Below are 23,688 nucleotides of genomic sequence, written 5' to 3'. Positions count from 1 at the left end.
AGAGAGAAAGCCAAAGAGAGAGAGACAGACAGAAAGAGAGAGACATAGAGACAGAAACAGAGAAAGAGACAGACTGACAGAGAGAAAGGGAGAGAGAGAGAGAGGGGGGGGGGGAGGGAGGGAGAGAGAGAGAGAAAAGGAGGGAGAGGGGCTTAGTCTGCTGAAAGCCCTCTGGTGTGACAAGTCACGAATGTGGCAAGTGGAGGAATGCTGGGAACGGAAAGACCCATGAAAGTTTCCCATCGGATCCCAATGGTGTCTGAGAAGCACCACCTTGATTTCTGCATCTACCGGCCCCAAACTCAACTCCACGATGTCACCGCAGTGGCAAAACCAGCTGCAGGAGATGGCTACCTGATGAACGGGGAGACCCCGGCAAACTGGAATCCCACTTAATGGAGCTGGCTTACCTCACAGTCTAGCAATGCGAAGTCCCCGGAGCCCCCTTATTTTTTTTGAAGGAGGCACGGGAAGTTTGCAACAAAGAACTCTTAAAAAAAACAACAACCGAAAAGTCCATCTGGAAATCTAGGAATGAATTGAAACGGGCCTTCTAACCGCTTCGCGGACAACAGACAAAGGAACTCTCCCTTCCGCTGGCTGTCTGGCTGTCTGCGCGGGATTGGCCATGCGAGAAGCCGCAGCTGCCTCAGTTTCCCTAGCTGGCTCCCTTGAATGACTAACTACAGTCTTGGCAGCAAGACCTAAGCAAGGGGTTGGACTAGAAGACCTCCAAGACCCCTTCCAACTCTTGTTATCCGGCTGTTCTGTTATTCTGTGACTCTATTTTTCTGTTCAGAATGAAAAGGGGATTCAGGCGACTGTGATTTGCAAGCTATCTGAAATGCAACCAACCAATTCAGCAACTCATTGGCTCCTTATGTGCTTAAGCTTATGGAGCATTTTATTTAGCCTCTGGTTGTTGGGTCTGGGAGGCCTATAGATTGCTCCTGGGGGCTAGGGAAGGCAAAACACCCCAATTTTTGTGAAAAATAGGCACTTTTTCACTTGTTTTTTTCCCCTCCCCAGCCCCCAGGAACACTCTAGAGGCCTCCTAAACCCTCTGTGTGTACATTTGTGTGAAAAACGGGATGCGCAGGGCATGGTTTTGGGAGGCCAAAAAATGCTATATTCAGTGTATAAGACACACTCAGATTTTCACCCTCTTTTGGGGGAAAAGGTGCGTCTTATATTCTTAAAAAATATGGTAATTACAATTACATTCGATATTTCTAAGCTTCGAGGAACACACAAACACAGCATCTTTGTATCCTCTGGGCTGGGCTGGGCTGGCTGGGGAATTCTGGGAGTTGAAGTCCAGACGTCTTCAAGTTGACAAGGTTAACACTGTCCTAAATCTTCCACCACTCAAATGGACGTTCTCTTTTGCAAATTTTCTGTGACTTCTGGATACACGCAGTCTCTTATTGAAAGGAAAGAGAAAATCCCGCATATTTTTTTTTAAAAAAAGGTTTATTTTTTTCCTTTTCCACATACGGTACATTCACAAATATACATTCTTTTAGATACTATTAACATTTATCCATTAACTTCTAACATTTATCACAATCTTCTTAAAAATATAAAAAGCATAATCGGGGGTCACTTTCTTGCCTCCCCACATATCCATCTTATTTTTGCAACAACTGTACTCTTTCCTTCTTCCCAACATCCCTCCTCTACCTTCTTCTTTCCTCCTCTCCTTCCTCTTTTCTTCTTCCCCTCTCTTTCCCCCTCCTCTCTTTCTCTCCTCCTTCTCCTCTTTCCTACGCTTGCTTCCCCTCCCTTACTTCCTCTCCTTTCCGCTTTCTTCTTTTCCCTCCTCTTCCTCCCTCCTTCCGTTGTTGTCCTTCCGCACATTTAGTATAAAAGAAATAGTTTAGCCTATTATTGTGATTATAATAATAGTCCTAATTAATTTACCTTTTTTGGGGGGGTGCATTTCAGGAAAGGTATCTCTCTCTGGAATTTCCGCTCTTGTTCTTTGGTTGAAATGTGTGTGTAAAAAGCACTTGGAACTCAATCGGGGCTAAATGGTCTCGTCGGATGTGGTTCAGTAATTGTGCGAGAGGGTCCCGTGTGAAGATAATCGCTCCTTTGCAGTTAAAATAACAAGGCTGAATCGAAACAATTGTTGATAGGGTCCTCCTGCCTGCCCCCGCAGAACAATAAAACAAGTTCTCCGAGCATTTCTGGAATGTGTGGGGCGTTAGAAAGTACTTAACCTTCCATTTCGGAGTGTTACTAAACTGTGCCCCCTCCGTTCAAATCCCTGTCGGACCTCGTAGATCTGAAGACATTTCCTGCAGCATCGTAAATCGTGTTTTACGTCCCTGGCACAATCTGCAGGGCTGGGCTGCCTGGACTCTGCCATTCAGTCCAGAGGATGTGCGAGGAGTTTTCTGAAAGGAGAAAAGCGGGCAGAGGCTCCAGCCCATAAAACTGATTTAAAAGAGCTTTTTTCTGCTTCTGGGACGACAGGAAGAAAATGTCCAGCAGAGCTGGTTTGGGTTTTGGAGGGTTGAATAGCCAGGTTTTGCCTTGGCTTTTTAAAACCGGAGTGGCGATGGCTTCGAAAACACACCCCTGTGAAGTAAGCTTTGAGGGGTTGCGAAGGATGAGAAATGATCTTGGGCAGAAAGCTGCTCTTTTTACAAAGGTCCTGGGAATTCCTCTTCTGACCCGTCTCGTGTTCGACTCCGCCAAAAGAAAGTTTCAAAGTTTTTTTCCCCTCCCTTGCTCCTTCCCCTTGTTTTGGGATTGAACCACAGATCTGAGAATAATCCACTTTTGTTTCCCAAAGCATCCAAAGGCAAGACAAGGAACAACGGATGAAAACTAACCAATGGGAGAGTCAACCTAGAACTCAGGATCCCAGAGCTGCCTTGTTTTTTTTCAAGAGGCAACTGGACTTTCTGGATTTTCCTTGAAGTCGTTTTGCTTCTCGCCCAAGGAGGAGCTTCTTCAACTCTGACTGGATGGTAGGGAAGGGAAGGATTTACGCGACTCATTGCCCAAAGGATCCAAATGACCAGCTCTTTGCAAGGAGTATCAATCCTTCCCTTCCCCACCATCCAATCAGAGTTGAAGAAGCTTCTTGGATGAGAAGCAAAACGTCTTCAAGAAAAAAACAGGAAGTCCAGTTGTCCACCTTTGGGAACAACCAGGACTTGGAGGATGGAGAATCTCCCTAGACATCTAGAACTAAGGACAAACTTCCTGGCATGAGAACAATTAATCTAGAGCAGTGTTTCTCAACCTTGGCGACTTTAAGTCCCATGGACTTCAACTCCCAGAATTCCCCCAGCCAGCTCTGCTGGCTGGGGGATTCTGGGAGTTGAAGTCCACGGGACTTAAAGTCACCAAGGTTGAGAAACACTGATCTAGAGAACCTTTCTTGAAGTTCTGGGCGCTCCATCATGGGAGGTTTTTATGAAGAGACTGGAGAACCGTTTGTCCAGGCTGATGTAGGGTCTCCTGGTTGGATTAGATAACCTTCAATATTCTTGAGTTCCTAGAATTTATTTCTGGGGTCTGCTACAATTTTAGATCTGAAAAATGACACTTCAACGCATCCCGGGAAGTTTTCTTTGGAAGGAAATTAAGAGAAGGATAACTGGGGGTGTTTTGCGTGAGTTGTGAGCTATTGTAGAAGAGGGTGAAGGCCTTTTGCAAGCCGTCCATCATAATTATGGCACAACACGCCTGTGTGATGGATGCTGTAGTCTGGAAACAGAAGGTCGGGGACTGCTAAGTCACTCATTTCAGCAAAAAGGACTTTTATATGCGCCGGATGTGCTCCACTCAAGCTCTCTGGAGGATCTCTTAGTTTGGAAAGGATATTTAGCTAATGAAGAGCATCGAGTGAGGGGGAAAGAACAATGATAGTTGATGTTCGTTGCATGTGTACTTGTTGGTCAACTTGGTTGGAGAGAGATTGAGCCTTGTGGCGCAGTGGTTAGGGTGCAAGACTGCAGGCCACTTCAGCTGACTGTTATCTGCAGTTCGGCGGTTCTAATCTCACCGGCTCAAGGTTGACTCAGCCTTCCATCCTTCCAAGGTGGGTGAAATGAGGACCCGGATTGTTGTTGGGGGCGATATGCTGACTCTGTAAACCGCTTAGAGAGGGCTGAAAGCCCTATGAAGCGGTATATAAGTCTCACTGCTATTGCTATTGTTGGATTCATGACATTCTTTGCAAACTGTAGATTCCCACTCGGACACGTATGTATCTACAGGGAACATTACAATGCAAAGCCCAGGATTTCCATAGCAGTGTCTGATGTTGAGACAAGCTCGGAATCCATGAGGCCCCCCCAAGTGCCTGCAATTTCTTTAACATTGTGATCACCTGCAGATGTCAACCATCAGGTGTGACAATCCAATGCATTTTGGTATATAAGAAGGCTCTGCCGATAGAGAAGGCAAGGTGGACAAAACTGTAGTTGCGTTTAACTATCTTGTGAGTATTGGGAGATGGAAAGATTGGTAGCACATAGAAATCATAGGGCTGGAAGGGACCTTGGAGGTCTTCTAGTCCACCCCACTGTTTAAGCAAGATACCCTATAACATTCCAGACAAATGGCTGTCCAATGTCTTCTTAAAACTCCCCAGTGATGGAGTACCCACAACTTTTGAAGACAAGCCATTCCAGTGGTTGATTTCAAGAAATTTCTCCCTCGTTCCAGATTGCTTCTCTCCTTGATTAGTTTCCACCCATTGCTTCTTGTTCTGCCTTCAGGTGCCTTGGAGAATAGCTTGACTCTCTCTTCTTTGTGGCAGCCTCTCAAATATTGGAAGACTGCTATCATGTCACCCCTGGTTCTTCTTTACACTAGACATACCCAAATCTTGCAACCGTTCTTCATCTGAAGTATAGATAGGGAAATTTAATTAAATAATAATTAAAAGAGATGTTCCGTCCGAAATACCATATAGACTTAATGAGTTGCTCCTGACAGCTGGGAAATTTCTTTCTGGTACTGGCCATTCAGCATTCTCCTTCAATTTCAGAATTCTCCTCATGTCAAACATTTTGTCTTTTTTAAAATGCATTTTTAAAGACTTGTGTCCCAAATGAAGTGGCTACATCTAGTGGGTGAGAAACAGGGGGAGGCATCTGTACGCTTTTAATATTTCAACATAGAAAGCAGCTAAATTCCCTTATCTCTGGTAGAGGAGCAGAAACTAAATTCAAGATGGGTCAGCTGTTCCTGGTAACAGGTGGGCTTCCCCCTCCTCTTTTTAAATAACCGGACTATGCAAGTATTCCAGTTGTAGTCCCAACTAAGGGAAATAAATCAGTCCATCTGTCTGCTTCTCTTTAAGCCAAGGCATTGAAGCAAATTTAATGATCGTAAACCTTTGCTTCTTGTGTTCTGTCAAATTTTTAAAAGCTTGCAAGTCGCTTATCCTTCCACCGAGTAACACTTTTCCCCCCAGACAAAGCAGGACACGTTGTACGAGCCTTAGCAATGTCCATCAAGATGGAAGTGAAATATTTGTGCCCCTTATTGTCCCTTGGGAACATAGTAATGGCAGCCTTGTAAACGAAACCTCAAATTCCTTACATGAGTTTTCAGGAGGCTCTCTTAAATTATGGGGGTTTGAAATCATTTACAATCACTGTAAACCAGTGTGAACCAGCGGGGATTAAGAAGGGAGTCAAAATTAAGAGTGCTATTGGATTTCCTATTTGATTGCTAGCCGTAGAGGGTGGGAGGCAGGGGGGAGAAGAGGAGAAATTGTTAACGTCATCTTGTAGATGCAGCAATGTACGGAGACAGAAGAGCAACAAAGAGGATTAGGGGACTGGAGGCTAAAACACACGAAGAACGGTTGCAGGAACTGGGTATGTCTAGTTTAATGAAAAGAAGGACCAGGGGAGACAGGATAGCAGTCTTCCAATATCTCAGGGGTTGCCACAAAGAAGAGGGAGTCAAGCTATTCTCCAAGGCACCTGAAGGGCAGGACAAGAAGCAATGGGTGGAAACTAATCAAGGAGAGAAGCAACTTAGAACTGAGGAGAGATGTCCTGACAGGGAGAACAATCAACCAGTGGAAAGGAAACTTCCTCCAGAAGTTGTGGGTGGCTGAACCATCACTGGAGGTTTTTAAAGAAGAGATTGGACAACCATTTGTCCAGAATGGTATAGGACAGTGATGGCGAACGTTTTTCTGCTCGGGTGCCAAAAAGGCACATGTGTGTGTCCACACCCTTAATGCAATGCCCTCCCCCCGTGTGCATGCATGCACAATCCCCTCACGCTCATCCCTGCGCATGTGTGTAGGCCGCACTAAGAGCCGAGGTGGTGCAGTGGTTAGAGTGCAGCACTGCAGGCTACTTCAGCTGACTGCAGTTCTGCAGTTCGGCTGTTCAAATCTCACCGGCTCAAGGTTGACTCAGCCTTCCATCCTTCCGAGGTGGGTAAAATGAGGACCCGGATTGTTGTTGTTGGCGATATGCTGACCTGTAAACCGCTTAGAGAGGGCTGAAAGCCCTATGAAGCGGTACATAAGTCTAACTGCCATTGCTGTCGCTATTTGGACTGCTTTGGGAATAGATGGACTGTTTCTCATGACAAACTGATCATGTCTTAACTCTAGCAGAGGAGCAGCAGCAGGAAAATGCTTGTTAGCCTTTAGACAGGTGACAAAACCCAGAATTTGAAACTTTCTTCCCACAATGGCATAATGGTGAGTGACCGTGCCTTTTGGCTACAGATCAAAACATTATTTTTCACCCAGATATTCTACATGGGACACGTGCAAAAAAAAAGAAAAGAATATTTTTTGGAGAATGATCAGAATCCTGGGACTTGAAGTCCAGACATCTTCAAGTTGCCAAGGTTGAGAAACACTGCTCTATAGATATTCAGAAGCACAGCTTCAACGTCCCTGACCAGAAATGACCGATTTCCATGTAATCCATGCAAAACATCTCATGATTGTATCTCCTCTACTTTCCAGCTCCATCGCCAAATAACATATGGGTTTCCTTCTTTCTTCTTCTCCAGGCCCACCCAGAATTGCCGACAAAGTGATCCACCGGCAATCAGCGAGGTTAGGAAGAACCATCAAGCTTCTGTGTCCGGTCGAAGGCGACCCACCGCCTCTCACTATGTGGACGAAGGACGGGAGGACGATCCACAGTGGGTGGATGAGGTTCCGTGTCCTCCAACAAGGCCTGAAGATCAAGGAGGTGGAAAGCGAGGACGCTGGGACCTACATCTGCAAAGCCACCAACGGTTTTGGCAGCATGAATGTGAACTATACCCTCATTGTGATCGGTGAGTAGCGAGAGGGAGGGAGAGTTCAGCGTGTTCCATGCAGAGTGAGATTTTTGCCTGTGATATTTCCACTCTGTAAATAATCTACCAGGCTCCAGACAAACTCGTTTTGTCCCAAGGTTTGTGGCAAATGGGGGTGTTGCACCTCACCATACCGCTGTCAGTTGTGTCAAGATAAGATTAGCCAAGAGGGGGGGTGGGGTGGGAGGCGGCGGCAAAGGATAGGAATAAACAGGCGCGATGGAGACAGAGATCACCGCTCCGGAAAGATTTGGGTGATAAGGAGAAGTCGCCGCAGCCTTTGACGTCTCTGGCGAAACACGGTGCCTCTTTCTTTACTCAGCCGTTACTCAATGTGTGTTTCAGCCTCTGCAGCAAGGACACGCAGACTCCCCTTATCATTAAAAAAAAAAATAACAGTAGGTGCTGGAATTATTTACCAACTTGGCAGGAAGCCTAAATGCGTTGCTTCCCTATCAGTGGTTTTTTTTTTTTTAAAACAAAGGAGAGGAGGCATTTCTGTGTCACAAGATGCAGAATGGACAAAGAAGGAGTTTTGTCTTGCACTACACAAGGTTCTGCTTATCCACCCTTTGTCCCTCTTTTCTCGGGGCCCCTAAAACAAATCACTCGAGAAATCAGGGTTGTCTTTCCTTCCCCTCAAACCCCTATTTGGCCATCGAAGTTGGAGCGTCTTTTTTGCGGTAAGTTCCCCAACTTGGGTTTCCCGTTGATTACACCCGATGGCGGCCTCTTGCTTTCTGTGGCTCAAGGATGACATTCATTCTCCTGCTTCGACTTCAGATCTCTTAGGATTTTAGATTTTAAATCCCCAAAAAATCTGGTGCTGCTCCACTTTGGGGGGAAGAGGGGGTAGCATGGTCTGCCAGCCAAACTGTTAACCAGGCTAAAGAGAAAGAGGGTTTTTTTTCTCATGGTAGAGAGCTTGTGGTTTACCGCAAGCCTCGAGATGCTAATTATAGTGGAGGGAACTGGCCTCCTATTTAATCAGAATTAACATTCTTTGGATTAAGGACAAGGGTCTGTTATCCTGCAAAATTACCTATCTTCCCTTTAAAAAAAACGCGTGCAAAAATATGCATTTTATTTTTAAAATAATCCACTTAAGTTCTTTCCTTTGGCAAGTACTGAATGCTCTTTTGTCGTCAGCATTAAAAAGAAAAAAGCTGGTCATTTGGCAGTGGCTGATCGAAGGCGAATTGGTACCATAAAGCATGCATGCGTTTATAGTAATTGATAAATCTGAATGTTAGCAGATGACAATCAAATGCAGATTGCAATCAGGACTTAGGTTTCTTAATACTGGAAGGCTAAGGAGTGTGAAATATAAATAATGAATATAAATAAATTAATCTCCATTTGTGAACTTCCAGCTGGCTTCCAACAAGCGAACTTAATGAGGGAAGCCAGAGTCACTGAACAGTCTTGCGATTCACTTAACAGCCATGTGATTCACTTAATAACATGATTCACTTAACAACCATGTGATTCATTTAACAGCCTTGTGATTCCCTTAACAACTGCGGCAAAAGGGGGTGCAAAATCAGAGGCAACTCATTTAACAACTGCCCCACTTAGCAACTGATGTTCTAGCGTCGTAGGTCGAAGGCTACCTCTAGTAGGCCAGGAGCATCTTAGATGTAGCCCTTGGCAATATTAACTTCATTTGTTTGTTTTAGTGTTAAAATAAAGCTTCCATTCATGCTGGTCTTTCTTTTCTTTTCTTCATTTCTCTAACAAATTCTTTATTTGATTTTCTGACTTGTTTCACAGCGCAACTTGCTCACCCTTTGTTTGTTTGCCAACAAAAATCTCTTTATTTTCAACTCACTTCTTTTTTCCCCCCCTTTCTTTCGGTTTTAATACGGGAGTTAAGTTAAAGAGGTGAGAACACCTGTTGGCAATTTAAAGTAAAATGAAAAGATATACATATATATTTTTTCCACGGATGTAAGCATGAAATTCATACATCTACGTACACGGATACGGTTCTGCCAGCATATTCCATTCTGCGGAAGACAAATGCAGAGCTGAAATCCCTGCCAGGGTAAATTGAGGCCCCGAACGACATATGGAGGTGCTTAGCCCGCAATTCCTTGCAGATGTTTGGGGCTAGGAGGCTGCCATTACATTGAGGCTCGCGTGATTATATTTATTATTAGTGTTCCTTTAAAAGAAAGGAAAACAAAACTCTCCACCAGTCTTGACATCCAAGGAGTATCTGCATCGAGCATCGAGTCCTTTTCATTGAGGGATAGAAATCAAATCGCCTTCTTAAGCCAGTGTTTCTCAACCTTGGCAACTTGAAGATGTCTGGACTTCAACTCCCAGAATTCCCCAGCCAGCATTCGCTGGCTGGGGAATTCTGGGAGTTGAAGTCCAGACATCTTCAAGTTGCCAAGGTTGAGAAACACTGTGTTAAGTGAATCCGGCCTCCCCACTGATTCAGAAGGTCATCACATGACCCCGGGACCCTGCCACCGTCATAAACACGAGTCAGTTGCCTCTGAGTTTTGATCACGTGATTGGGTATTCTGACTGGGGTATTCTGGGAGTTGAAATCCATCTTTCTTAAAAGTGGCCAAGATTGGGAAACGCTTTACTAAGAAACATATAACAGGAAATAGACATCTTAGCAGAGATGATTTTAAGATGTGGGAGGGAAGAAAGAAAGAAAGAAAGACAGAAAGAAAGAAAGAAAGACAGAAAGAAAGAAAGACAGAAAGAAAGAAGGAAAAGGGAAGGAAGGAAGGGAAGGAGGGAGGGAGGGGAGAGAAGGAAGGAAGGAAGGAAGGAAGGAGAGAAAGAAAGAAAGAAAGAAGGAAAAGGGAAGGAAGGAAGGGAAGGAGGGAGGGAGGGGAGAGAAGGAAGGAAGGAGAGAGAGAGAGAGAGAAAGAAAGAAAGAAAGAAGGAAAAGGGAAGGAAGGAAGGGAAGGAGGGAGGGAGGGGAGAGAAGGAAGGAAGGAAGGAAGGAGAGAAAGAAAGAAAGAAAGAAGGAAAAGGGAAGGAAGGAAGGGAAGGAGGGAGGGAGGGGAGAGAAGGAAGGAAGGAGAGAGAGAGAGAGAGAAAGAAAGAAAGAAAGAAGGAAAAGGGAAGGAAGGAAGGGAAGGAGGGAGGGAGGGGAGAGAAGGAAGGAAGGAGAGAGAGAGAGAGAGAAAGAAAGAAAGCATTCGCTGGCTGGGGAATTCTGGGACTTGAAGTCCAGACATCTTCAAGTTGCCAAGGTTGAGAAACACTGACTTAACACCTGTGTTGCCGACTTAACAACTGCAATGATTCATTTAACAACTGTGGCAAGAAAGACTGTAAAATATAGGCAAAGCTCACTTAACAAATGTCTCAGTTAGCAACAGGAAGTTTGGATCCATCGTGGTCGTACGTTGAGGATTACCAGTGCTGATTGCTCGTTCCTTCACGATGGATGGTTGATTGTAAAATGTGGGAACTAGCCATCCTTCGGATATTTTCATTGTCAATTCTAAGCCTGGTTTTTCTACCTGCTGCCTTCGTTTGCTCTCCTTTATATTCAGTTTCAGTCCCATTTTCCCCCCATGTTGCTCCTTGACTTTTATTACTAGGGCTTGCATTTTCGACTTTGGAGTTAAAATACCATTAGCATTCAAGTCATTTCCATGCAGAATTCGGCTTCTGGTTTCAACGGAATATGAAAAATTATACTTTGGATCCCCTTTTAAAAGAAAGTGGATTTCAGAGCTGGGTTTGTTTTCATTCCAATAACATGATGTGTTTATAAAAAGGACGGTTTTGCCCAGCCTATTATTTTACATTAATCCACAGTTTTAAATGTGCTGTGAATGTTTACATTGCATCACTGCAAATAACAGCCTCGAAAAAAGTCCACACCGACTTTCCCAATCAAAAGCTCCAGTTTCTTGTTGATGTGTGAGCAGCTGAAAGCACATAAAAAGATTTCTTTGTTCCAAACAACTTAAGCTTCTTCTTTCTTCCTTTCTTTAAATAAGAGCTTGGCCTGTTAGCCTACTAATTATGATGGATTTATTATATATTAACATTGATATTGTGCTGTGTTCATTATGTCATGGAGGCCCCATCATGGCACGACTGTAGTTTATTTCTGTTCTCAGCTTCCTAGCTTTTGGGTGTCCTTCTGCTGTGAGTTGTGTATACAGCTCAGCAGCTGTAGGACTCCGGGGTTCAGAAGTCAAACATTGAAAGCAGACAGCAACATCTGTCAAAGTGCATCACCCATCCCAGGCTAGCTTTCTTTGGCTGGATGAGATAGGAGAAGAAAGCCATCCATCCATCCATCCATCCATCCATCCATCCATCCATCCATCCATCCATCCATCTTCTTTCGAAGTAAACTGAATAATATAACAACTCACCACAGCAGGGAGCACCATGCAACATTTCCAGTTCCTTCCAAAGGTTTTTTTTTCCTTTTGTCCAAATAAACATTGGATGAACCATGATTCTGCAAAGAGTCATTTGTAAAGAATATTGGAACGAGAGTCGCAATAGCAATAGCAATAGCAATAGCAATAGCAATAGCAATAGCAATAGCAATAGCAGTTAGACTTATATTCCGCTTCATAGGGCTTCCAGCCCTCTCTAAGCGGTTTACAGAGTCAGCATATTGCCCCCAACAACAATCCGGGTCCTCATTTCACCCACCTCGGAAGGATGGAAGGCTGAGTCAACCTTGAGCCTGGTGGGATTTGAACAGCCAAACTGCTGAACTGCAGTCAGCTGAAATAGCCTGCAGTGCTGCATTTGACCACTGCGCCATCTCGGCTCTTCTCGCAAAGGTGCTCTTCCCCCCCCTCAAAAAAAATGGACATTGGATGGATTTTCTTGGGGGTTTTTTTCCCTTCGAAAACATTTTGCTGTTCATTCCAAGAAGCTTCTTCAGCTCTGAGTCCTGGATGAGAAGAGAAATGTTTCCCAAGGAAAAGAACCAAGTTGCCTTTCGGAAAAGCATCTTTGGGTTCAACCCTGACCTGGATGATGGGGGAGGCTCCATAGGTGTCAGAAGAAGAGACAATCTACGCTATTAGAGAAGGAAGACAACCTTATTTCTTTCATGCAAACTTCACTGTCTTGATTCTGGCTTGGATGTTGTCACACACACACACACACACACACCACGGTACAAGAAGTCAGATAGAATCCAAGAGTGAGGCGGTTCATATTTTCCCTTCATGGCCAACAAACTGCATTAAACTAAGACAATAATAAAAAGGGATTTTAATTTTTCCCTTCTAAAGCAGTGTTTCTCAACCTTGGCAACTTGAAGATGTCCGGACTTCAACTCCCAGAATTCCCCAGCCAGCATTCGCTGGCTGGGGAATTCTGGGAGTTGGAAGTCCGGACATCTTCAAGTTGCCAAGGTTGAGAAACACTGTTCTAAAGCACATTTCTATTTTCTTGCCTTCTAACTTGGACACAGGTTCTGGCAGGATCTCTCTGGAGATTTTCCGTAGTTCAAGGTTGTCCCAGGGTTGCTTTTTCAAGAAGCAGCCTCGACTTTCTCTGTTCTTCTTTGAAGATGTTTCGCTTCTCATCCAAGAAGCTTTTTCAGCTCCGACTGGATGGGAGGGGAAAGGAAGACTTCAAAGAAAAACCAGAAAGTCCATTTGCCTCTTGGAAAAGCACCTTTGGGATAGGCTTCCCGTCACTGGGAAAAGCCTGATTTACAAATATTTGTGGATCCCAGGAAGGACTGTTCCAAAAAAGGGCTGGGAACAAGAAGGGGTTAAGAGAAAAAGGAAATGTAGATAATTCTCGACTTATAGCTATAATTGAGCCCCAAATCTTTATTGTTAAGCAAGACAGTTGTTGAGTGAGCTCTGCCCCATTTTATGACCTCTCTTGCCACAGTTGTTAAGCAAATCACTGCAGCTGTTACATTAGTAATATAATTATTAAGGGAATCTTGTTTCCCGATTGACCTGGCTTGTCACAAAAGGGGATTGCGTGACTCCGGGACATTGCAACTGTCATAAGGACGGGTCAACTGCCAAGCCTCTGAATTTTGCTCATGTGACCATGAGATGCTGCAATGGTCATAAGTTTGAAAAATGTCCATGGATCACTTTTTTCCCCCAGGGCTGTTGTGACTTCAAAGAGTCACTAGATAAATGTTTATAAGTCTATGCTCCTTCACCTTGATCCAGAATAGAATAGAATAGAATAGAATAACAAGAGTGGGAAGGGACCTTGGAGGTCTTCTAGTCCAACCCTCTGCTTAAGGCAGGAAACCCTACACCACAATATAGCAATAGCAATAGCAGTAGACTTATATACCGCTTCATAGGGCTTTCAGCCCTCTCTAAGCGGTTTACAGAGTCAGCATATTGCCCCCAACAACAATCTGGGTCCTCATTTTACCCACCTTGGAAGGATGGAAGGCTGAGTCAACCCTGAGCCGGTGAGATTTGAACAGCCGAACTGCAGAACTGCAGTCAGCTGAAGTAGCCTGCAGTGCTGCATTTAACCACTGCACCACCTCGGCTCTTACAAATGGTTATCCGATCTCTTCTTTAAAACTTCCAGTGTTGGAGCATTCACAACTTCTGGAGGCAACTTCTGTTCCACTGATTAATTGTCCTCACAGTCAGCAAATGTCTCCTTAGTTCTTCTCTCCTTGATTAGTTTCCACCCATTGCTTCTTGTCCTGCCTTCAGGTGCCTTGGAGAATAGCTTGACTCCCTCTTCTTTGGGGCAACCCCTGAGATATTGGAAGACTGCCATCATGTCCCCCGCATGTCCTTCTTTTCATCCAACTAGACACACCCAATCTCCTCATACCTGGCTGCACGGAGGTGCCCATTGCTATTGGAATCTAAGCGGACTTTTCATCCAAGGAATTTTAACGCCAAAGAGTGCTCTGTTTCGATGCTCTGGGGTGGTTCAAAGGGCACAGTTTTCAGGAGTGAAGCTAAACAAGCTGTTGGCCCAAATGACGACATCAATAAAAGTCACTCTGTGCTTAGTGTTTTAGGAGGGGTTTCTCTTCTTTCCCCCCTATAAAAGAGCTACTTGAGTGTGAGGTTTAATGGGCATCTGGCAGATGGATTTAGGAAGCATCTTTTCAGATTTTCACTTCCCTGGTTCATGCGAGTGGGACAGTGAAAGCAGGCATCTGGAATTCATTCAGTGGGCTGATTCTAAGTAAACTTTAAATATATGTTGATTTCCTCAGTCCTGGGTTTCCTCATGCTACTAAGCTTAACTAATGTTGTCATGTAGGATAAAGCTAATGATAAAAGCACAGCTAATATAAAAGGTTCAGTCTGGATTTACTTGCTCCATCATCTTTTAGCCTCCGATTCCTCCTCCTCCTCCTGCCTTTCCATAAACTCTCTTCTCTTCTAGCACTGATAAGGTAACCTAGTTGGGTAATGAAATGTCTGTAAGAAAACAACGAAGCTCAGAAAGCATCAAAGACACCACAGTCGTCCTCCTCCTCCTCCTCCTCCTCCTCCTCCTCCTCCTCCTCCTCCTCTTTCCCTCTTCTCCTTCATCTTTCCTCCTCCCCCTCCACCTCTTCTTTCCCTCTTCTCCTTCATCTTTCCTCCTCCTCCTCCTCCTCCTCCTCCTCCTCTTCTTTCCCTCTTCTCCTTCATCTTTCCTCCTCCTCCTCCTCCTCTTCTTTCCCTCTTCTTCATCTTTCCTCCTCCTCCTCCTCTTCTTTCCCTCTTCTCCTTCATCTTTCCTCCTCCTCCTCCTCTTCTTTCCCTCTTCTCCTTCATCTTTCCTCCTCCTCCTCCTCTTCTTTCCCTCTTCTCCTTCATCTTTCCTCCTCCTCTTCCTCCTCCTCCTCCTCCTCCTCCTCCTCCTCCTCCTCTTCCCCCTCCTTTTAGAAAGGGTGACATACATACGCCTATATCTTTATCATTGAATCAATCCATCAGTTTTATTCATTCATTTGACTGATGTTGCTAAAGACAAACCAGTTGTCCTTACTGGGCAAAAATCAGTAATTTGCAATAAAATGCCCACTGGACACACATCAAAAATAAATCACACTCTTATCACACACAAAAGTATCTTCTAAAAAGTGGAAACAAGAAACAAATAACTAATCAGTTCCATTTCGGCATCAAAAACCCCTCCCCCTCTTATGTAATTCTGTTTTTAATTTTGATACTTTTGGCATAGTAACCTCTCTGTAGCTGGAGCTTATGGAATGTAGAATATAGAATAATAGAAGGGACCTTGGAGGTCTTCTAGTCCAACCCCCTGTTTGGGCAGGAGACCTTATATCATTTCCAACCAATTGTTGTCTAGTCTTTTTTTTAAAAACTTCCAGTCTAAAGCTTTTTTGGGGAAAGCTTTACTGTATCTGAATAACAGAATCGAAGGACTATTTCTTGTAGCAATACTGGAGTCTTCCTTTTGGGTGATGCTGTGGTCACTTCTCATATGATCCTGCCTCCCCAGGCAACATTTCATGTGGCTTTGGGCCTAAGCACTGGGATTAAACTCAGATTCTTTCAGTGATGAGGTGCTAAATTTTGTCTTGCTCCTGTGGAGGTCAAACTCCTGATGGGAGAAGGAGAAGAAGAAATTGTCTGGTGTTTTATTATGGTTTGGAGAGAATGGGGTTGATGGTCTTACTGTGTTTGTGCACGCATGCTTGGATAGATGATTTACTGTTGGGATGTGTGTGTTCATTTTATTTCGATAATACAATCGTCCAGTGAGGACTAATATATGTCAAGTGAGAAGATACGATGGCCTTTCTTGGCTGGTTGCAATCCTGCTAACTTTGGAAGAATAGCAATAGCAATAAGCAGTTAGACTTATATACCGCTTCATAGGGCTTTCAGCCCTCTCTAAGCGGCTTACAGAGTCAGCATATCACCCCCAACAATACGATAGATAGATAGATAGATAGATAGATAGATAGATAGATAGATAGATAGCAATAGCAATAGCAATAGCAATAGCAATAGCAATAGCAATAGCAATAGCAATAGCAGTTAGACTTATATACCGCTTCATAGGGCTTTCAGCCCTCTCTAAGCGGCTTACAGAGTCAGCATATCACCCCCAACAATACGATAGATAGATAGATAGATAGATAGATAGATAGATAGATGATAGATAGATAGATAGATAGATAGATAGATAGATAGATAGATAGATAGATAGCAATAGCAATAGCAATAGCAATAGCAGTTAGACTTATATACCGCTTCATAGGGCTTTCAGCCCTCTCTAAGCGGCTTACAGAGTCAGCATATTGCCCCCAACAATACGATAGATAGATAGATAGATAGATAGATAGATAGATAGATAGATAGATAGATGATAGATAGATGATAGATAGATGATAGATAGATAGATGATAGATAGATAGATAGATAGATAGATAGATAGATAGATAGATAGATAGATAGATAGATAGATAGATAGCAATAGCAATAGCAATAGCAGTTAGACTTATATACCGCTTCATAGGGCTTTCAGCCCTCTCTAAGCGGCTTACAGAGTCAGCATATCACCCCCAACAAAACGATAGATAGATAGATAGATAGATAGATAGATAGATAGATAGATAGATAGATAGATAGATAGCAATAGCAATAGCAATAGCAATAGCAATAGCAATAGCGGTTAGACTTATATACCGCTTCATAGGGCTTTCAGCCCTCTCTAAGCGGTTTACAGGATAATGTTCGTCCTTCTCCAAATGTGGGGCCCATCTCGTTTTCTGATCCAGGCGAGAGACGATGGTCATGTGCTCCACGTGGAGATGCCACTGACTGCCACAACCGCAGGACACCACTCCCAGGTCAGCTGCCGTGGCTCCAAAACGCTTCGCAAAAGCCAGTTCCAAGTGCTAATAGTCCTCTTGGAAGTCCTTGATAATGTCAGGTCAAATACTTCCAAAGCTCCTCCTTGCCAGGCCTGGTTCAGCTCTTGTGATCGCCCCTGGGACATTGTTTACCCAGAGATTAGATTAGTTCTCCCACCCCTCCTCCCTTGTTTGTCTTCTGGGGTCCACAAAGCTGTGTTGATTCCAGACAGCTTCGAAGCAGCTCGGCCTGATTCTTTTCGGCTAGGTTTTTATGATAGGGCTGGAGGAAAAGGGGGGGTTGTAACTCTGATTATGGTTTTTTGCTTAGGACTTTTTAGCCAAGGACAAAAAAAAAACAATGTTTGGGAGTCCGACTCCTTGCTTAGTAGGAGAATCTAAATTAAGAGCCGAGGTGGAGCAGTGGTTAGGGTGCAGTACCTGCAGGCCACTTCAGCTGACTGCAGTTCTGCAGTTCGGCTGTTCAAATCTCACCGGCTCAGGGTTGGCTCAGCCTTCCATCCTTCCCGAGGTGGGTAAAATGAGGACCTGGATTGTTGTTGGGGGCGATATGCTGAATCTGTAAACCGCTTAGAGAGGGCTGAAAGCCCTATGAAGCGGTAGATAAGTCTAACTGCTATTGCTATCTATCTATCTATCTATCTATCTATCTATCTATCTATCTATCTATCTATCTATCTATCTATCTATCTATCTATCTATCTATCTATCTATAGTGATGGCGCAGTGGTTAAATCCAGTACTGCAGGCTACTTCAGCTGACTGCAGTTCTGCAGTTTGGCTGTTCAAATCTCACCGGCTCAGGGTTGACTCAGCCGTCCATCCTTCCGAGGTGGGTGAAATGAGAACCCGGATTGTTGTTGGGGGCAAAATGCTGACTCTGTAAACCGCTTAGAGAGGGCTGAAAGCCCTATGAAGCGGTATATAAGTCTTAACTGCTATTGCTATTGCTATTGCTATTTGGCTCGCAAATGCCAGATGTTTGTCTAGCTTTAGCTTGGACATCTTCATCTATGAAAAGGAAGTCCCTCCTTTTATGGGTCACTGGATAGATAAACCAATCGGGGATTTTGTCAGGATGGGCTGTACGTTTCTCCACGACACGGTGACACACGTTGTGTCTTCTTCTTACAGCAGTTTATGATTCTTTAATGAGTAGGACCAGAGACCCAAACTGATTCGAACTAGTTTCGTAGGACGTAATAATTGACTTAAATCTTAATTTGCGGACTGCCTTGGGCCACAAACTACCCAAACAGAATGAGTTTGTCTGCAGAATGAACTAACACACACACACACACACACACACACACACACACACACACAAAGAGCCTCAACCATGATGAGCCAAACTGAAAATGCAGGCAGCAGTCCTTGTTTAGCGACTGCCTTGACTACTGACGGTTTGCATTTATGATGAGGAAGAAGAAAAAGTAATTTTGCAAATAATGTACTTACGACCTTCAGTGAAATTTTAGCAGTATTTCAGAGGCTGCCCCAAAGAGGAAGGCGTCAAATTACTCTCCAAAGCACCAGAGGGCAGGGCAAGAAACGATGGATGGGAACTAATCCAGGAGAGAAGCAACCTGAATTAGCAATAGCAATGGCAGTTAAGACTTATATACCGCTTCACAGGGCTTTCAGCCCTCTCTAAGCGGTTTACAGAGTCAGCATATTGCCCCCCACAGTCTGGGTCCTCATTTCACCCACCTCGGAAGGATGGAAGGCTGAGTCAACCCTGAGCCGGTGAGATTTGAACAGCCGAACTGCAGAACTGCAGTCAGCTGAAGTAGCCTGCAGTGCTGCATTTAACCACTGCGCCACCTCGGCTCTGTAAATGCTGGGAATGACTATCAGGCATAGAACATGGAATCCTAGGACCATAAGGGACCTTGGTACTGTCCATGGGGGGTTTTCATGGCCACCTCATGGGAAGGAAGGACTCCCTGGAGAAGAGCCTCATGCTGGGAACGATGGAGGGCAAAAGAAGAAGAAGAAGGGGACGGCAGAGAAGGAGGTGGCTGGATGGAGTCACCGAAGCAGCAGGCGTGAGCTTAAGTGGGCTCCAGAGGATGGTAGAGGACAGGAAGGCCTGGAGGAACGTTGTCCATGGGGTCACAATGGATCAATCATGACTTGGCAATTAACAATAAAGGGACCTTGGAGGTGTCCTACTCCAACCTTCTGCTTGAGGCCTTACTCCATCTTGGCCAAATGGTTGGTTGTCCAACCTCTTGAAATCCTCCAGTGACGGAGGCCTCGCCACTGTGAGAGGCAAGCTGTTTCATTGATGGATTGACTCGGGAGCTTGGCCACCTGCACGAATGCCAGGATCATATGATCCCCATTTGCAACCTCCCTAGGTGGCTACTGGCAAGCAAAGTGGACCGATTTAAGTGTGTCCTTGCTTAGCAGCAGAAATTCCTGCTCTTAATTTTGGTCATAAATCAAGCACTATCCGTACATCATTTTCAACAACCTAGGGAGCTAGATGAAGAAGGGAAGTTTATAGGGATTGATGTAAAATTCAAGAAATAAGAAATATTATTATTATTATTATTTCTTCTTCTTCTTCTTCTTCTTCTTCTTCTTCTTCTTCTTCTTCTTCTTCTTCTTCTTCTTCTTCTTCTCCTCCTCCTTCTCCTTCTCCTTCTCCTCCTTCTCCTTCTCCTCCTCCTCCTCCCTCCCCTTCCCCATCCCCATCCCCTTCCTCCTCCTCCTCCTCCTCTTCCTCCCCGCAAAGTCCAGAATAGGGCAATTTTTCTTTTTCATGGCTGCCTCCTGTCATTGGCCTGGATGTTTTCAACGCACAACCTAGAGGAGGAAGAAGTGATCCATTGTGCAGCCCCTGAAGAAACACCGCTGAGGAAAATGTGAGGAATTCTTAGCCCATGATATGTTTGGACGAGGAAGCCGGGACTTTCAGGAATGCAGGCAATGGTTCCAAAAATATTCCCTGCAATAACACGGTTGGTCAGTAACTGTTATTTGGATTGGCCCGTCGGTCTTCAACAGTGGCTCTGATGTCATTTTTCGTTTCTTCTGCGGAGGAGCGAGTGGAAAAATGGCCTGGAGTTTTCCAGAAGGGAATGTTGAGAACCAAGCAATGTGAGTTGCGGCATCTCAAAACTACACCTCCCTACTATCCCTGCCTGCTGGAAAGCTTCTGCAGAAGAGATAATCTATCTATCTATCTATCTATCTATCTATCTATCTATCTATCTATCTATCTATCTATCTATCTATCTATAAAACCAGGAATGAGACCATACGAGAAAGAATTGGTAGAGAACCAACCTTGAGCTACATAGAAAAACAGCAAATAAAGTCGTGTGTCCACCTGGAGAGAAGGTCTTGGGATTCCATACCATACAAGGCATATACGAAAAAGAGGAGAAGGTCAAAGAACATGAGGCTGACCCAGAGGAGGAGGAGGAGGAGGAAAAAGAAGAAGAAGAAGCAACAGCAGAAGAGGAAGCTGAAAAAGCAGAAGCAGACACAGAAGAAGAAGAAGAATGAGAAGAAGAAGAAGAATGAGAAGAAGAAGAATGAAGAAGAAGAAGAAGAAGAAGAATGAGAAGAATGAGAAGAAGAAGAAGAAGAAGAAGAATGAGAAGAATGAGAAGAAGAAGAAGAAGAGAAGAAGAAGAAGAAGAAGAAGAAGAAGAAGAAGAAGAAGAAGAAGAAGAAGAAGAAACATCAAAGACACACTAACAATGCTTGAGGCTACCAGAAGAGCAAGACCCAGAAGTTTCAACATAACACAATAACAAAGTTGGAAGGGACCTTAGGGGGTCTTGTAGTCCAGTCCCCTGCTGAGGCAGGAAATCCAAATGTCCAGCCCATAGGCCGGATGCCTCAAGCACTGGACATGCACACATCCAGTTTAGCGAAGGGGGGGAAAGTCCCGATACATCATGTGTGACACCGCCGTGACAACATGAGTTTGACACCCCGGCCCTATACCATTTCAGAAAAAATGGTTGTCCAATCTCTTCTTAAAAACTTTTGTATCTCCATTGACAGCTGCTAAAGAGGAGGAGGAAGAAGGAAGAAGTCATCCTAGGAAGTCCTCCTAAGAAGGTTCCCTCCTAAGAAGGTTCCATTTTGTGAATGAAGGTGACCTTCCACTGGACCATCTCAAATGTGTGTAGAGAACAAGAAGTCTTGGACAAATGTGAAGTGCTGGAAATGAACATCAGACATAGATTCCGAGGGCTGGAAGGGACCTTGGAGGTCTTCTAATCCAACCTCTTGCCCAACTCAAGAGTCCTCATACTATCCTGGACAAAGGCTTCTCCAACATTTGGTGGATTTCTTGGAAACTATATAGAAATGCTACCCTAGTGCCTTCTTATTTTTTGGGACTTTCCAGTCTTGTCTGCTATCATGCCATTTCCTCATGAAAAGCGGATGTCTGGAGCACTTGTGGGCAATCTCAAGTCCCTCTCCTTGTCCAGAGAGTTTCTAATCGAAGAGACAGTCAACTTGCCGTCTCTTCATTTTACCACATTGTGGGCTCTGATTTTTTTTTAAATATCATTTTTATTCAGCATTTTTAAACATTAAAATCACAATTACACTTTTACAGCGTTCTGCTGTCGGTGTTCTTTTTTCTAATTTTCTACTTTTCCATTCCAGGGCCTATTGTTTCATTATATTTGCCTCCTTGTTTCATGATTTTATTTTATTTTATTTTTTTTTATTAAATGTTTTTTTAGTTTTAGTTTAAAGCTGATACAACATCTTTCTTAATATATCAATCAATTACAGATAATACAGAAAAAAAACAAAGACAACAATCAGAAAAACAAAACAAAACACAGGTATCTATTATGAAAAAATAGGAAGTATATCAACTGGTTACAACATGTTCTGGTGCTTCTCTTCGATTGACTCCCATTAATTCAAGTATCTTAACTCGAATATTTGCCATATCAACATCATTATACCTCCGGTTTTAATTATTGTAATTATTTAAACATCCTTCATCCTTAGTTATGCTAAGGAATTAGTCCATAACACATGCTGGCAGTTCATTTACTTATTTGTAAAATCCTCTATTATCATCAAATCCTCATATTCTATTTTAACTAGACATCCATAATATTCAATTATATCATATATCCTAACATTTTCCCAATATTGATTAACATTTAATTATATGGATTTTATTTAATTTTTTAATAGTGCTAATTATTATAGTTAATACTCTTTGTGTATACCCTAAAGGTATTTTCTCATATCCAATTATTAGTTATCATATCGACTCCACATTATATACATTACTATTAATATCAATTATTATTCAGCAATATCTGTTACACAAAAAAGCAATTAGATTTAGCTAATTTTCAGTTATATTCATCAATCTATCAACCAATTCCAAATTATATATATTGCTATCTATATCAATCATTATTCAGCTATATCTATTACAAATTGAAGTGATCCAATCTAAATTCTATTTTAGCTAAACATCCATAATATTCAATTATATCATATATCATAACATTTTCCCAGTATTAATTAACATTGGATTGTATGGATTCTATTTAATTTTTTAATAGTGCTAATTATTATAGTTAGTACTCTTTATGTGTAATCTAAAAGTATTTTCTCATATCCCATTGTTAATTATCATGTCAACTCCACATTATATACATTGCTATCAATATCAATTATTATTCAACAATATTTGTTACACAGAAAAGCAATTAGGTTTAACTAGTTTTCAATTGTATTCAACAATCTATCAGCCAGTTCCAGATTATATATATTGCTATCCATATCAGTCATTATTCAGCTATATCTATTACAAATTAAAGTAATTCGATCTAGCTAATTTTAGTTTTTATTGTCCATCTGTCAGCCTGTGTCCCTCCAGCCACAAGGTTTTCTCCGTCCAGTAGCCATTCGTTGAATAAATTTACCAAATGTTTCCATAAGCAAGTCCAAACAAAAGTATTTCGGCACCTTTGGATTCTGAATGTCAGTGATGAAGTAATAAAGTTGTTCTTGGTTTATAAAGCTTCCCAATTTAACTTTAATTCTCAAGGGTGGATTCTCCATTCCTTCTGCACACTGTCCCTTTAAATGAGCCGTCTTTATGGCTTCCCCCTTCTTCTCTTCCTCTGAGATAGACCAGACACCATTTCTCACATTCTCCGTTTGTGTTTCAGGAACATTTAAGCATTCAACGTTCTCAGTTTTAGCTTCATATTTTAGAATAAATTGATCCATTTTTCTTTCCAATCTTTGGTAAGAATGAAAAAGTTCTCTACACGCAGAGAAAAGAGTCTGAAATGAAGTCTTGGAAATATCTTGGGACGCCATGATGTGTCGTAGTTAAAATAAAGCTCTCTTTTTTTTTCCCCAGAGGCTTCAAAGCACTTTTTAACTTTTTTTTTTTTTAATCTCTTACCGGCTGTCAATCTTATCTAGTTGTAAACAGAGCTGGATAGTAAAGTAATAAAAATGTCGAATCGTAACGGGCTAGTTAGTAGGAAATAAGTTTTACGATCCACTTAGGGAGATTCAGAGGGGGGAGAATATCGCGGAGTTTCTTG

General features: G+C 43.1%; 1 protein-coding gene across 1 annotated transcript in view; it reads left to right on the top strand.

Annotated features, from left to right (window-relative positions):
- The first annotated feature begins 6,846 nt into the window (after window positions 1–6,846).
- The window catches only part of FGFRL1 (fibroblast growth factor receptor like 1), an 86,740-nt gene continuing 69,898 nt past the window's right edge, over window positions 6,847–23,688 (top strand). Inside the window, exon 1 of the mRNA XM_087726559.1 lies at window positions 6,847–7,290. Within this exon, the coding sequence (XP_087582685.1) occupies window positions 6,990–7,290 (301 nt within the window). The 5' untranslated portion in view covers window positions 6,847–6,989. The remainder of the gene's footprint in view (window positions 7,291–23,688) is intronic.

Source organism: Thamnophis sirtalis, unplaced genomic scaffold (genome assembly GCF_051295495.1).
Source record: "Thamnophis sirtalis isolate CommonGarterSnake01/CBP01778 unplaced genomic scaffold, rThaSir2_p1.2 scaffold_12, whole genome shotgun sequence".
Lineage (NCBI taxonomy): Eukaryota > Metazoa > Chordata > Lepidosauria > Squamata > Natricidae > Thamnophis > Thamnophis sirtalis.
Note: the sequence above shows the minus strand (reverse complement) of the source record. Positions and strands in the feature narration are given on the sequence as shown.